Source organism: Lepus europaeus, chromosome 4 (genome assembly GCF_033115175.1).
Source record: "Lepus europaeus isolate LE1 chromosome 4, mLepTim1.pri, whole genome shotgun sequence".
NCBI classification, from domain to species: Eukaryota; Metazoa; Chordata; class Mammalia; order Lagomorpha; family Leporidae; genus Lepus; species Lepus europaeus.
The window spans coordinates 38,796,166-38,810,210 of NC_084830.1; the positions used below are offsets into that span (position 1 = coordinate 38,796,166).

General features: G+C 40.9%; 1 protein-coding gene across 4 annotated transcripts in view; it reads left to right on the forward strand.

Annotated features, from left to right (window-relative positions):
* The window catches only part of DPYS (dihydropyrimidinase), a 108,389-nt gene that overhangs the window by 11,657 nt on the left and 82,687 nt on the right, over positions 1-14,045 (forward strand). For all 4 annotated transcript variants that reach the window (XM_062188125.1, XM_062188123.1, XM_062188124.1 and 1 more), the window contains exons 2-4: positions 829-987; positions 3,736-3,915; positions 5,683-5,872. In XM_062188125.1, the coding sequence (XP_062044109.1) occupies positions 829-987; positions 3,736-3,915; positions 5,683-5,872 (529 nt within the window). The remainder of the gene's footprint in view (positions 1-828; positions 988-3,735; positions 3,916-5,682; positions 5,873-14,045) is intronic.

The window sequence follows — 14,045 nt, forward strand, 5'->3', positions numbered from 1 at the left end:
AGCCAGCAGTCTAAAGCACAACCTGGATCTCTCATATGGATTACAGGGACCCAAAGACTTAAACCAAAACCTACTGCCTCCTAGGGTATGTATTAGCAGGAAGCTGTAATCAAAAATGGAGCTGGAGCAGAGGCCAGTACTGTGGCTTAGCAGGTAAAGCAGCCGCCTGTGCCCCTGGCATCCCATTTGGGTGCTGGTTCGAGTCCCGACCACTTTACCTCCAATCCAGCTCTCTACTATGGCCTGGGAGAGCAGTAGAAGATGGCCCAAGTCCTTGAGCCTCTGCACCTGTGTGGGAGATTTGGAGGAAGCTCCTTGCTCCTGGCAGCGTATTGGCCCAGCTCTGGTGTTGCGGCCATTTGGGAAGTGAATCAACAGATGGAAGACCTCTGTCTCTCTCCCTCTCTGCCTCTGCCTCTCTGTAACTCTGCCTTTCAAATAAATAAATCTTTAAAAAAAAAAGAAAGAAAATGGAGCTGGGACTTGAACTCAGTCACTTCAATACAGGACTAGGGCATCCCAAGCAGTGTCTTAACTGCTGTAGCGCACTTCTGCCTCCAAAGCCATCTTCATCTTTCTGATCTATTACTATTATTATTATTATTATTATTATTATTTTGCAGAAACAATTCTAGCAGTTTTCATACTTCAAACTTTACACAAAACCTATGCATGTCCCTCTGGGTCTTTCAAACAGGCGGCATCTTGGTGCAGGTGCCCGGTCCCTTCGCGATTGTCCAAAGGCTTGCAAATGCACATTGCTCAGGGTGGTCAAGGCTTTCACCAGAGCGCTGATGGCCGCTTGGTGACTCCCTCTTGTGATTCCAGGCTGCCCTGGCTGGAGGCACCACCATGATCATCGATTTTGCCATTCCTCAGAAAGGAGGCTCCCTGATCGAGGCCTTCGAGACCTGGCGCAGCTGGGCTGACCCCAAAGTCTGCTGTGACTACAGTCTTCACGTGGCAGTGACGTGGTGGAGTGACCAGGTAAGGTGCTGCAGCTCCACGTTGTTCTATTTGGTGGCCTGCTCCTTGCCCTGCCCAAACAGATGCTGTGGAAACACAAGAACCCAGTGACATTGGTTGCTTTCCAGTGACAGGAAGTCAGCGGTGCAGGGAAGAGTGCCCATTGCACAGTCTGGTCCTTTTTTAAATTTTGAACCCTATGAAACAAATCACATGACAATCAGTCATTTATGCTTATTCACAACATCTCTCCTGATCTTTAATCTGTGAATTATAGATGCTTTGAATATAATTTTAAAAATGTGTTTGTTTATGTATTCAAGAGAGACAGAGAGGGAGTGTTTCCATTCACTGGTTCGCTTTCCAAATGCTCACAATAGCCAACCCTGGGAGCACAATCCAGGTCTCCCAGGTGGGTGGCAGGAACCCAGCTACTTAGCCCTTACCCGCTGCCTCCCAGAATCTGCATTAGCAGGAAACTGGAGTAGGGGGTGGAGGAGCCCTGAGTAGGATTTGAGTATCTTAACTGCTAAGCCAGATGCCTGCCCCTTAATGTAATTTAAAAGTGCTGGTTTCTCTTTTTCTCAGCTTTGACATCCCCAGAATCTTTAAAAAGAATATTTCCCCATAGATGGGAAATTCATCAGAAATGTTTCATTTCTGGAGAACAGTCACTCTCGATGCCTCTACCCCATTCCCGACCCTTCTTGGGAGAAAACTGGATGGAAGCTCCGGCCTCCCCAGCTGTCTCCTGACTCAGGGCTCTTCCTGCACGGCTCTGCTGATGTTACCCCCGGTAGGCGCTCATTCTAGAACTCTGCCAGCCTTGGTCCATGAATTACTTGGGCACTGCAGAAATAATAGCATGATTCAGAGAAAAAGGACTGTTTGGGGAGATGTCAAAATACATTGACTTCTCTGCATCTAGTGTGTTTTGTGCTTTGGAAGAAACTTTTCTTAGGATTTTTTTTAAAAAGATTTATTTACTTGAAAGTCAGAGTTACACATAGAGAGAAGGAGAGGCAGAGAGAGAGAGACAGAGAGAGAGAGTCTTCCATCCGCATCCCAATTGCCCGCAGCAGCCAGAGCTGTGCCAATCTGGAGCCAGGAGCCTCTTCCGGATCTCCCACGTGGGTGCAGGGGCCCAAGGACTTGGGCCATCTTCTCCTGCTTTCCCAGGATAGCAGAGAGCTGTATTAGAAGTGGAGCAGCTGGGTCTAGAACTGGTGCCTATATGGGATGTCAGCACTGCAGGCAGTGGCTTTACCTGCTACACCACAGCTCTGGCCCCTTTCTTAGGGTTTAAATCCCATGTTTTTGCACATTGGTCTTAATTCAGAAATGCTTTTAGCAGAAGGGTTCACTATAGTGACATGATTTAAGTAACGTGTTCTCACCACCTCTTCAAAATCAGGCTTTGGACACCAAGTTAATATAAAGCAAGTAATCAATCTTTAACAGACAAATTGGACTACAAATAGCAAAGTGTATAGTCCTCAGCTGTGGTTAAATTTTCTCCAAAAAATGCCATTCTAAGTGATGCCTCTGATCTCTTTTATGTCTTTCCCTCTTTCCCTCCTTCTCTTTCTTCCTTTCTCTTTTTTTTTGACTATGATCAATAATCCTATGCTTGTTTTATATATATATATATATTTGCATATATATATATTTGTTATATAGCTATTTGCATGTTTTTTTAACATAGGGAAATTTAAACAATTTTACTTGTACAAATCTACTGATGTTTCCTTTGATTTTTTTTTTTCCTTTTTGAGACTTGAATTGGACCTGTGAAGGCAATTTCTGAGTTTTGATTGTAACTTGCTCCTTGCCCTTGGCAACCTTGAAAGACCCTGAGATGTTCGACTGTTCCACTTTCTTGGGAGCAGCCAGCACTCATCTCCTAGGGCTGCCAATCATCACCTGGCTGCCATGGCTCCACAGCTAAACCATGGATTTCTCAGAATTTCTCAGGCAAGCCTGGGTTAACCGACATCTCTTTTTTATTGTTGTTATTACCATTATTATTATTATTATTATTAGAAAGGCAGGAAGATAAACCAACACAGAGAGATCTTCTTTCTGCTGGTTCACTCTCCACATACCTGCAATAGCCAGGACTGTGCCAAGCCAAAGCCGAAAGTCTAGAACTCAACCCAGGTCTCCCATGTGGATAGCAGGGATCCAGCCATTTGAGCCCTCACAGCTGCTTCCAAGGGTGTGCACTGGCAGGAAGTTGGAACAAGAAACGGAGCCAGAACTCAAGCCCAGACACTATAATGGGCCATGTAGGTATCCAATGCAGTGTCTTAACCACCACACCGGAATGTCTTTCTCTCCATTTACATTCTCTCCTCCCCTCTAATAACCATCCTGTGGTCTTCAGACTGGAGCCAGAACCTGTACCTCATATTAGCTTTGATTTCTTCTAGATGCACGATTGTTTCTGTTGCTGCCACATGGCTTCATCCTTACTTTCTTGGTTAATTTCCTCAAGTAAGGAAACAGATGCAGATAATCTTATAGCCAGGTAGAGAACTGAAATACTTTGGGGAAAGCAACTAACTTCTTCATGATTTAAAAGCATTAGAATAGTAGCACTCACTCAGATGAAGTGGGGTGTAAGTGGGGAGGGAGGTTGATCAAGGCCTTCACTGCATTCTTCTGGAACTAAGCTGGTTTTCTGATTTTCCTGAGTTCTCTTCCAAGTTCAACCTTGTGGCGAATGTTGAAATTACCAAAGAGTGACATGTTGTTGTTCCCTTTTAGGTTAAGGAAGAAATGAAAATCCTAACTCAAGAGAAAGGTGTTAACTCTTTTAAGATGTTTATGGCCTATAAAGACCTGTACATGGTGGGAGACGTGGAGCTGTATGCGGCCTTCTCACGGTGCAAGGAAATTGGAGCCATTGCTCAGGTCCATGCAGAGAACGGAGACTTAATTGCAGAGGTAAGGGGCCAGCATTGTGGCATAGCAGGTAAAGCCACCGCCTCTGATGCCAGGATCCCATGTGGGTGCCAGTTTGTATCCTGGCTGCTCCACTTCTGATCCAGCTCCCTTCTAATTGCCTGGGAAAAGCTGCAGATGATGGCTCTAGTACATAGTTTCCTGACATCCATGCTGGAGACCCAGATGAAGCTCTTGGCTTCAGGCTGGCTCAGCCCTGGCCATTGCAGCCATCTGGGAGCGAACCAACAGATGGAAGATTCTCTCTCTCTCTCTCTCTCTCTCTCTTCAGGTGGCATCGTGTGCACTGGAATGAGGATTTCCCTGTTTCACACCAGCTCCCTCTGTTAGATGACAAACTTGTGCGGTCACAACAACCCACAGATATTTCCTTTGTGTCCCCCAGCACTGTTGCATGCTTTGCTTTTTGAGCGGCTCCCACTGTTGCTGTAGAAATGCCTCGGTGTGGACAGCACCAGTGTGGTCTGATTAGGTAGATTTTCAGAGCCAAAGCTTTCTGAATCCTGGGTATTAAAATGTGCTCTGGAGGAATCTAAATGATATTTATTCCTCATGTTCATTCCATTATTAATGTCCAAAGGGGACTCCAGCTGCAAGATTTAAGAAGCTGTCTCCTATCCTTCATAGGAGCTGCTTTTTTTTCCTTTCTCAAGGCTCAGCTCCCATTAAAGAAAGTCAGGTTGAAGTGCAGTTGCCAGAAGGCAGAAAGGAATAATGAGATGAGAGCATTGGCTGTCAAATCAAAAAGGTGGCATTTATATTTACCTTTTAATTTTCAAATCAACTCTTTATTTCCCCAAATACCACAACAGCCAGGGTTGGGTCAGGCCGAAGTCAGGAACCTGGAACTCAGACTTGGGTCTTCCTTGTGAGTGTCAGGGGCCCAACTACTTGAGCCATCACCTGCTGTTTCCCAGGGTCCCGTCAACAGGAAGTTGGAATCGGGAGTGGAGCTCGGACTCAAACCCAGGCACGCCAAAATGAGATGCACCGAGCCCAGAAGCGTCTTAGTTCCTATGCCCAATGTCTACCCCAGACCCGAGTTTAAATTTGACTCTACCTCTGCCTAAATGTGTGACACTGAGAAAGTCACTTCACTGCTTCCAGTCTTGATTTCCTGCCTGTTTTTCTAAGATAAAGAGAAGTTTTAAGAGAGGACTGGTGCCTACCTTCATATTCTCACCTTTTCTTTTCTTTTTAATTTAATTAATTTATTTTCACTTTATTCGAAAGAGATGGAGACAGAGAGACACAAAGAGATCTTCCACTCAGTTGGTTCACATCCCAAATGCCTATAACAGTCAGGGCTGGGGCAGGCTGAATCCAAGCACCCGTAACTTGATCCAGGCTTCCCACATGGACGGCAGGGATCCCAGCATACCTGAGCCGTCACCTGCCACTGCCCAGGATACACACAAGTAGGAAGCTGGGGCTGGTAGTAGAGCCCGGACTCAAACCCAGGCACTCCAATACGGGATGTGAGTGTTCCAAGTTGGCATCTTAACCACTGCCCCAAACGCCTTCCCCCTTTGTCATCTGTTCAGTCAGAAGAACTCGATAGTGAAATGTGCATATGGAAAATGAACATATACTATCAGAATGTTAAATTATTTTTACTCCACACACCCTGTATACACACATATGCACACACCCTGAAAGCCTGACAGTGCATTTAACTTACAATAAAATAAGGTGTTTGTCATCAGTAAACCTTCTTGCTGTCTGTTTCTATTCCTGCTGTCTTTTTAGGGAGCAAAGAAGATGCTGGCTTTGGGAATAACAGGCCCTGAGGGCCATGAGCTGTGCCGCCCAGAAGCAGTGGAGGCAGAGGCCACGCTGAGAGCCATCACCATTGCCAATGCTGTGAACTGCCCCCTGTACATCGTGCATGTGATGAGCAAGTCTGCAGCCAAGGTCATTGCCGATGCAAGGAGAGACGGTAATTCCCGACTGTAGCCCCCTTCTAATGCAGTGCTAGCTAAAGAGTCAGGTAAAATACATGCCACCTCTGCTTCTGCAAAAGTTGCGTGTGGGTTTCCATTGCTTTTCCACCTCGCTCTTTAGAAGCAGCCGGTCTGTCCCTCCTTATGCAATCCTAGTTCACCTTATGCTCATCTTCATGGCTGCCCCTCTTTATTCAGGTTCTTTCTTCTGCATCCTTGGAATGTCAAGCCATTTCCTTAAGCCATATGTCCACACCCTCAACATCACTCCCAGCCACATTTGAATCTAACAGTTAAGTGCAAAGCTCTCCGGTTAATACTAAACAAGTTTCCCTATCTCTTAGACACCTTCACTCATCCTCCAGTACCTGAATCTGGGCAGTACAGGACACCAGTAGGTGCTGAATGCATTTCTCTTGAATGTAGTCGATTTGTCTGCCAGCAGCTTGTGCGGGGCAGTAATTGAAACAATTATTCACATACTATTTTATGATGATTATTTTAAGACATTAAATTTATCCCCAAATTGCCCAATTGCTTCAGTTCTCCAGTTCAACTGAGTATGTAAATTGGCATCTTAAAAGAAAGAAATAATGTCATATGTTTGATAAGAGTTGAGAAGGGAAATAAATTTTACTCATTTGCCAGCACTGATCAAAGAGGGGTAGAAAGCAAATAAGGTACATTTTATTCAATGACACACTCGTAGGAGCTTCTATTATCTTGCCTGTAGGAGCACAGATGATGAGAAACAGTATTGTAAAGCACCATCTTGACTAATTTTGTTTGTTTTACTGAAACTAACTGCATTTATAGAGCACAGTATAAAAGCTACAAAAATGAATTTGGCATGTCTATAACTGATGCTGACATAGATTTTGTCAAAATTGCTCCTTGCTAATGAAGGTTCAATAAGGATTTTGTGCAAGTTCTATGCATTTTTAAAATGTAATCTATAATATTTTGTGTTGTTGAGTCAGCTCAGTTTCATAGGAGTTATTAAGATCTTACTATCAACTGATGTTACTATCAACCATTTCTCATTGCTCCCCTGTGCCTCCACACACAGCAGAGATGCAGTACACATGGAAGAACCTTAAAGGAATAGCCCTGCACTGCCATTTTAGTGATAGTATTAAATTTTCCCCACCAGATGGTGCTGTTGCCAACTCTATGGAATCCATTGCCCTGTAATTTGTTTTCTGCATTAAGTTGTATGCCATGATCACAATGTTAGAAAATGATTTAAAGGACAGTAAAATTGGCAGAAATGGCCAATCTGAACCTAAAGGCAAGCTAACATTTTTAGTGTCTGTCAGGAAGCAGTTTCTTGATCTTGGGCATTGATTCTACATTGGGTAGAATCCCTTCAGAAACAGAGCAGAGATCTAAGGAAGGTTTTAGAATACATATCATGGCAGTAAACTATACAGGCATTTCAGTTTTATTTTAAACTATCTGAGAATTTTTAGTTGCATTTGTTGAATATGTAAAACGTTTACATGATCCAAAAGTCAAAATTATACATTAAAATTATATATTCTCCCTTGTTGCCCGAGCCTTCAGGCACATGGCCTTTAGGCCACCCGCTCCCTGCTTTCCTGCCTGCCTGCTTGCTGTAAGTGGCTCAGTGCTGGCCTGCTCTCTGCTTGGTATGGACCCAGCTTAGCCTCTAGACCTCGCTTTCTCCCCTAAAGAAAGCCGGTACTCTCCTGTGAAGTTCTGTAACTGAATAAAAGCTTAAAAACTTTAAAAAAAGCATATATTCTCAGGTAAGTCTTACCTTCTTTAACACCTTCTTCCCACACTGTAAGTAATTGCTTTTATTCATTTATTTCTGGCCTACTTCTCTTTACAAAACAGTAAGTGTATATAAATATTTATTATTTATAACATGTTATTTAGAATATACAATGTATAAATGCTATTTATAATTATGTGTATATATTATTTCCCTCTTTCCTATACAAAAGGCTGTATACTATACACAGTGTCTGACATCTTGCTTCTTTTTCTTTGCCTTTGAAAATATGTCTCAAAGTTCATCTCACATAAAATAGATTTTAGTCCTTCTCTTTCATAAGCAAAAACAATGTGCTAGTGTATTCATTCAACAAGTCCTTTATTGGTGGACATTTTGGTTTTTTCCAATCTTTAGCAACAGCCTTGTGCATATGCTACCTCATATTTGTTGAGGGCATATTGGTTTCCTATGGTTACTGTAATGAATTGCCACAGCTTCAAGGCTTAAAACATAGTGCATCGTTTTACCATTCCAGATGTTAGAAGTCTGAAATAGGTCCCTCTGGGCTAAAATCAAGATGTCAGCAAAGCCATGTTCCTTTCTCGAGGCTCCAGGGCAGGATCCCTTTTCCTGCCTTTTCTAGCTTCTAGAGGCTGGCGACATTCCTGGGCTCATGGCTCCTTCCTCCAACTTCAAAGCCCACGTGGTGGGCTGCATCCTTCTCGCATCTCACTTTTCTGACCTTCTCTCCTGCCTCCTCCTTATTCTCTAAGGATCCTTGGGTTATACTGAGCCCTCCTGACAAATTCAGAATAATATTCCCATCTCAAGGTATATTAATTTAATGCAATTATATAGTTCCTTTTCTGTTTAAGGTAAACAATTCGCAGGTGATGGGGATTAAGAGGTAGACATCTTTGGGATACTGTTGTTCTGCCTTGCACGACGGCTATCTTCAGAGTAGATGCCTAGAAGTTAGACTGCTGGTTTAACAGAGGGATGCATATGTAATTTTTTTGGTCTAATGCTAAGTTTCTTCCCAAAGGTATTATAAATATGAAATATTTAAAATATCACTCCAAATGACTTTCATGGAAAGTTCATCCACCCTGACAGCACTCATTTATTATCTAACATGATTTCTGAACATGAAAAAGCAAAGACCTGTTGTCATCTTTTCTGAATAGGGAGTAATTCTTTCTACCTTACAGATTTATAATGTGAGAGTTTCTTGTCTGTAAATATCTTTGCCTGTATGTTCTATCTGTCTTCTGGGGCTTTGACACCCACAGTATGGTCCCTAGAATGCAGCATTGGCATTCTGGGAGCTCATTCAACATGCAAAGCCTTGGACCATATCCCAGACCTGCTGAATCATAATATGCACTTATAACTAGAGTCTGGGTAATTCGTATGTATATTAAAGTCAGAATCACTGCTCCAGGAGGCACAAAGGACATCCAATTATTGATTACCTCTATTGTGGTGACCTAGATATACAATTGGACAATTTGATATTATTGTCCAGTTGCCAACTGTATACTCAGAAGAGAAGCATCCTGATTATAGCAACTAACATTGTTGAGTGCTTAATATATGCATAACATATGGTAATATTTAAAATATTTTAATCTCATTTTGGGCTTTTCTAAACATGATCCCATCAATGTATTTTAATAGACATCTTCCTTTTTTATTTCCCCAGAAACCTTTTATTTAAGGAATACAAACTTAATGCATTTCATAAATACAACATGAAGAACATAGTGATTCTTCCCACTGCACCCACTCTCCCACCCACACTAGCACCCCTCTTCCTCCTCCCTCTCCTATACCCATTCTTATTTTTTACTAAGATCTATTTTGAATTAACTTTATACACATATGATTAACTCTATACTAAATAGAAAGTATAATAAATAGTATGAATAAAAAGAACTGTTCCTCAACAGTCGAGACAAGGGCTGTTCAAAGTCATTGCATTTCAAGGTGTCAATTTCACTTCTATAGATTACTTTTCAGTTGCTCTATTAGTTATCACAAATCAGGGACAAACGTATCCTATTTGTCGGTTTTGGACAGGCTTATCTCACGAAGTATGTTGTTTTCCAGTTTCGTCCATTTTGTTGCAAACAACAGGATTTCGGTTTTTTTAAAACTATGTAGTATTCCATAGTGTACATATGGTTTTTAGTTGACAGGCATTTGGGTTGATTCCATATCTTAGCTATTGTGAATCGAGCTGCAATAAACATGGGGGTACAGATAACCCTTTCATATGCTGATTTCATTCCTCGGGTAAATTCTGAGGAGTGGGATGGCTGGGTCATATGGTAGATTTATATGCATGTTTCTGAGGTATCTCCATACTGTCTTTCACAGTGGTTGTACCAATTTACATTCCCACCAACAGTGGATTAGGGTATCTTTCTCCTCACATCCTCACCTGCATTTGTTGTTTGTTGATTTCTGTATGAAAGCCATTCTTATCAGGGTGAGGTGAACCTCATTGTGGTTTTGATTTGCATTTCCCTGACAGCTGGTGATCCTGAGCATTTTTTCATGTGTCTGTTGGCCATTTGGATATCCTCTTTTGAAAAATGCCTGTGTCCTTTGCCCATTTCTTAACTAGATTGTTTTTTTTGTTGTTGTTGAGTGTCTTATTATCATTATATAGTCAGGTTATTAATCCTTTATCAATTTGCAAATAATTTCCTCAATTCCATCAGTTGCCTCTTCACTTTGCTGAGTGTTTCTTTTGCAGTGCAGAAGCTTCCCAATTTGTTGTAGTCCCATTTGTCAATTTTGGTTTTGATTGCCTATGCCTCTGAGGTCTTTTCCAAGAACTCTTTGCCTATGCCAGTGTCTTGCAGGGTTTCCCCAATGTTCTCTAATAATTTGGGTCATAGATTTAGGTCTTTAATCCATTTTGAATGGATTTTTGTGTAAGGTGTAAGGTAGGGGTCTTGCTTTATACTTCTGCATATGGAGATCCAATTTTCCCAACACCATTTGTTGAAGGGACTGTCCTTGCTCCAGGGATTAATTTTACCTCCTTTGTCAAAGACAAGTTGGTTGTAGATGCGTGGGTTGATTTCTGGCATTTGTATTCTGTTCCATTAATCTATTCATCTGTTTTTGTACCAGTACCAGGCTCTTTTGATTATGATAGCTCTGTAGTATGTCTTGAAATCTGGTATTGTGATGACTCTGGCTTTGTTTTTGTTGTATAAGATTGCTTTAGCTATTTGGGGTCTCCTGGGTTTCCATATGAATTTCAGCGTCATTTTTTTTCTAGATCTTAGAAGAATGTCCTTGGTATTTTGCATTGAACCTGTAATTCGCCTTTGGTAGTATAGAAATTTTGGTGATATGGATTTTGATTCTTCCAACCCATAAACATAGAGGATTTTTCCATTTTTTGTGTATTCTATATTTTTCTTTACTGCTTTGGTTTTTTTTTAAGATTTATTTATATTTATTTGAAAGTCAGAGTTAGAGAGAGAGAGAGAGAGAGAGAGAGAGAGAGGTCTTCCATCCTATGGTTCACTCCCCAGATGGCCACAATGGCCAGAGCTGTGCCAATCTGAAGCCAGGAGCCAAGAGCTTCTTCCGGATCTCCCACACGGGTGCAGAGGCCCAAGGACTTGGGCTCTGCTGCTTTCCCAGGCCACAGCAGAGAGCTGGACAGGAAGTGGAGCAGCTGGGTCTCGAACCAGCACCCATATGGGATGCCAGTGCTGCAGGCCGTGGCGTTAACTCACTGTGCCACAGCACCAGCCCCTTCTTTACTGCTTTGTAATTCTCATAATATAAATCTTTGACAATCTTGGTTAAATTTATTCCATTAGCTATTTTTATAGCTATTATGAATGGATTGATCTTAGAAGTTCTTTCTCAGCCATGGCATTATCTGTGTAAACAAAGGCTGTTGATTTTTGTGTATTGATTTTATATCCTGCCACTTTATCAAGCTCTTCTATGAGTTCCAGTAGTCTCTTAGTAGAGTCTTTTGGATGCCCTATATATAGGATCATGATATCTGGCAATAGACATAGTTTGACATCCTCCTTCCCAATTTATACCCCATTGATTTCTTTTTCTTGTCTAAAGGCTCTGGCTAAAACTTCCAGGACTATATTGAATAGCAACAGTGAGAGTGGGCATCCTTGTCTGGTTATAGATATCAATGGGAATGCTTCCAGCTTTTCCCCGTTCAATAGGATACTGGCCATGGGTTTGTCATAAATTGCCTTGATGGTGTTGAAGAATGTTCCTTCTATACCCAATTTGCTTAAAGTTTTCATCATGAAAGGGTGTTGTATTTTATTAAATTCTTTCTCTGCATCTATTGAGATATTCATATGATTTTTAGTCTTCAGTTTGTTGATGTGATTTATTACATTGATTGATTTGCAAATGTTGAACCATCCCTGCATACCAGGGATAAATCCCACTTGATCCGGGTGAATGATCTTTCTGATGTGTTGTTGGATTCGATTGGCTAGAATTTTGTTGAGGATTTTTGCATCTATGTTCATCAGGGAAATTGGTCTATAGTTCTCTTTCTTTGTTGCATCTTTTTTCAGGTTTGGGGATTAAGGTGATTCTGGCTTATAGAAGGCGTTTTGGAGGATTCCCTCCCTTTCAATTGTTTTGACTAGCTTGAGAAGAATTGGAGTTAATTCTTCCTTAAATGTCTGGTAGAATTCAACAGTGAAGCCATCAGGTGCTGGACTTTTCTTTTTGGGGACGGTCTTTATTAGTGATTCAATTTCTGCCTTGGTTATTGGTCTGTTTTGGTTTTCTGTGTCTTCATGGCTCAATTTAGTTAGGTTGGATGTGTCCAGGAATCTGCCCATTTCTTCTAGATTTTCCAATTTGTCTGCATATAGCTGTTTATTATAATACCTGATGATTCTTTTTATTTCTGTGGTATCTGTTGTTACATTTCCTTTTTCACCTCTAATTTTATTGATTTGGGTTTTATACCTCTTTTTTGGTTAATTCAGTCAATGGTGTGCCAATTTTGTTTATAATTTCAAGAAACCAGCTTCTCATTTTGCTAACTTTTGTATTTTTTGTTTCAATTTTGTTTACTACTTCTCTAATGTTAATTATTTTTTATCTCCTACTAGTTTTTGGTTTGATTTATTATTGTTTTCTAAGTCCTTAAGAGGCATAATTAGCTCCTTTATTTGGTGCCTTTCCAGTTTCTTGATGTAGGCACCAATTGCAATAACTTTTCTGTTAATACTGCTTTTGCTGTATCCCATAGTGTTGATATGTTGTATTGTCTTTATTCATTTCCAGAAATTTTTTTATTTCTCTTTTGATTTCTTCAATGAACCACTGTTCATTCAGGAGCATGTCGTTCAGTGTCCATGTGTTTGCATATGTTCTAGAGATTTCTTGAGTTGTTTATTTCCAGCTTCATTCTATTGTGGTCTGAGAAGATGAATGGTATGATTTCAATTTTTTTGAATTTGCTGAGACTTGCTTTATGGCCTAGTGTATGGCCAATCCTAGAGAAAGTTTTATGCACTGGTGAGAAGAATGCATATACTGCAATTGTAGGATGAAAAGTTCTATAGGTATCTGTTATGTCCATTTGGTCTACAGTGTTGATTAACTCTGTTGTTTCCTCGCTGATTTTCTGTCTGGTTAATTTGTCCATTTCTGAAAATAGAGTAGTGAAAATGCTCTGTTACAATTGTATTGGAGTCTATATCCTCCTTTAGATGCATTCACATTTCTTTTAAATAGCCAGGTGCCCTGTAATTAGGTGCATATACTTTATAATAGTTATATCCTCCTGTTGAATGGATCCATTAATCATTGCATAGTGTCCTGCTTTGTCTCTTTTAACAGCTTTTGTGTTAAAATCTATTTTGTCTGATGTTAGGATAGCTGTTCCAGCTGTTTTTTGTTCCTGTTAGCATGAAATATCCTTTTCCATTCTTTCACTTTCAGTCTGTGTGTATCTTTGTTGGTGAGTTGTGTTACCTGTAGGCAGCAAATAGATGGGTTTTGTTTTTTAATCCAGTCAGTCAGTCATACAGACTTTTAACTGGAGAGTTGAGGCCATTTACATTCAAGGGGACTATTGATAAGTAATGACTTCTCCCTGCCAGTTTTCCATAAGTATTCCTATTGTTTACTTTGCATTGCCTTTATGCTTTTACTGGGAGAGGTTGTGCCTTCACCTGCTCTCATAGTGATGACCATGTTTCTGTGTTTCTATGTGTAGCACATCCTTAAGCTTCTTTTGTAAGGCTGGACAGATGGTGACAAAATCTTTCAATTTCTGTTTGTTATGGAAAGTCTTTATTTCACCTTCATTCATAAATGAGAGCTTTGTAGTGTGCATCTGGGTTGACAGTTTTTTCTCTTAAGACTTGGAATGGATCTTGCCATTCTCTCCT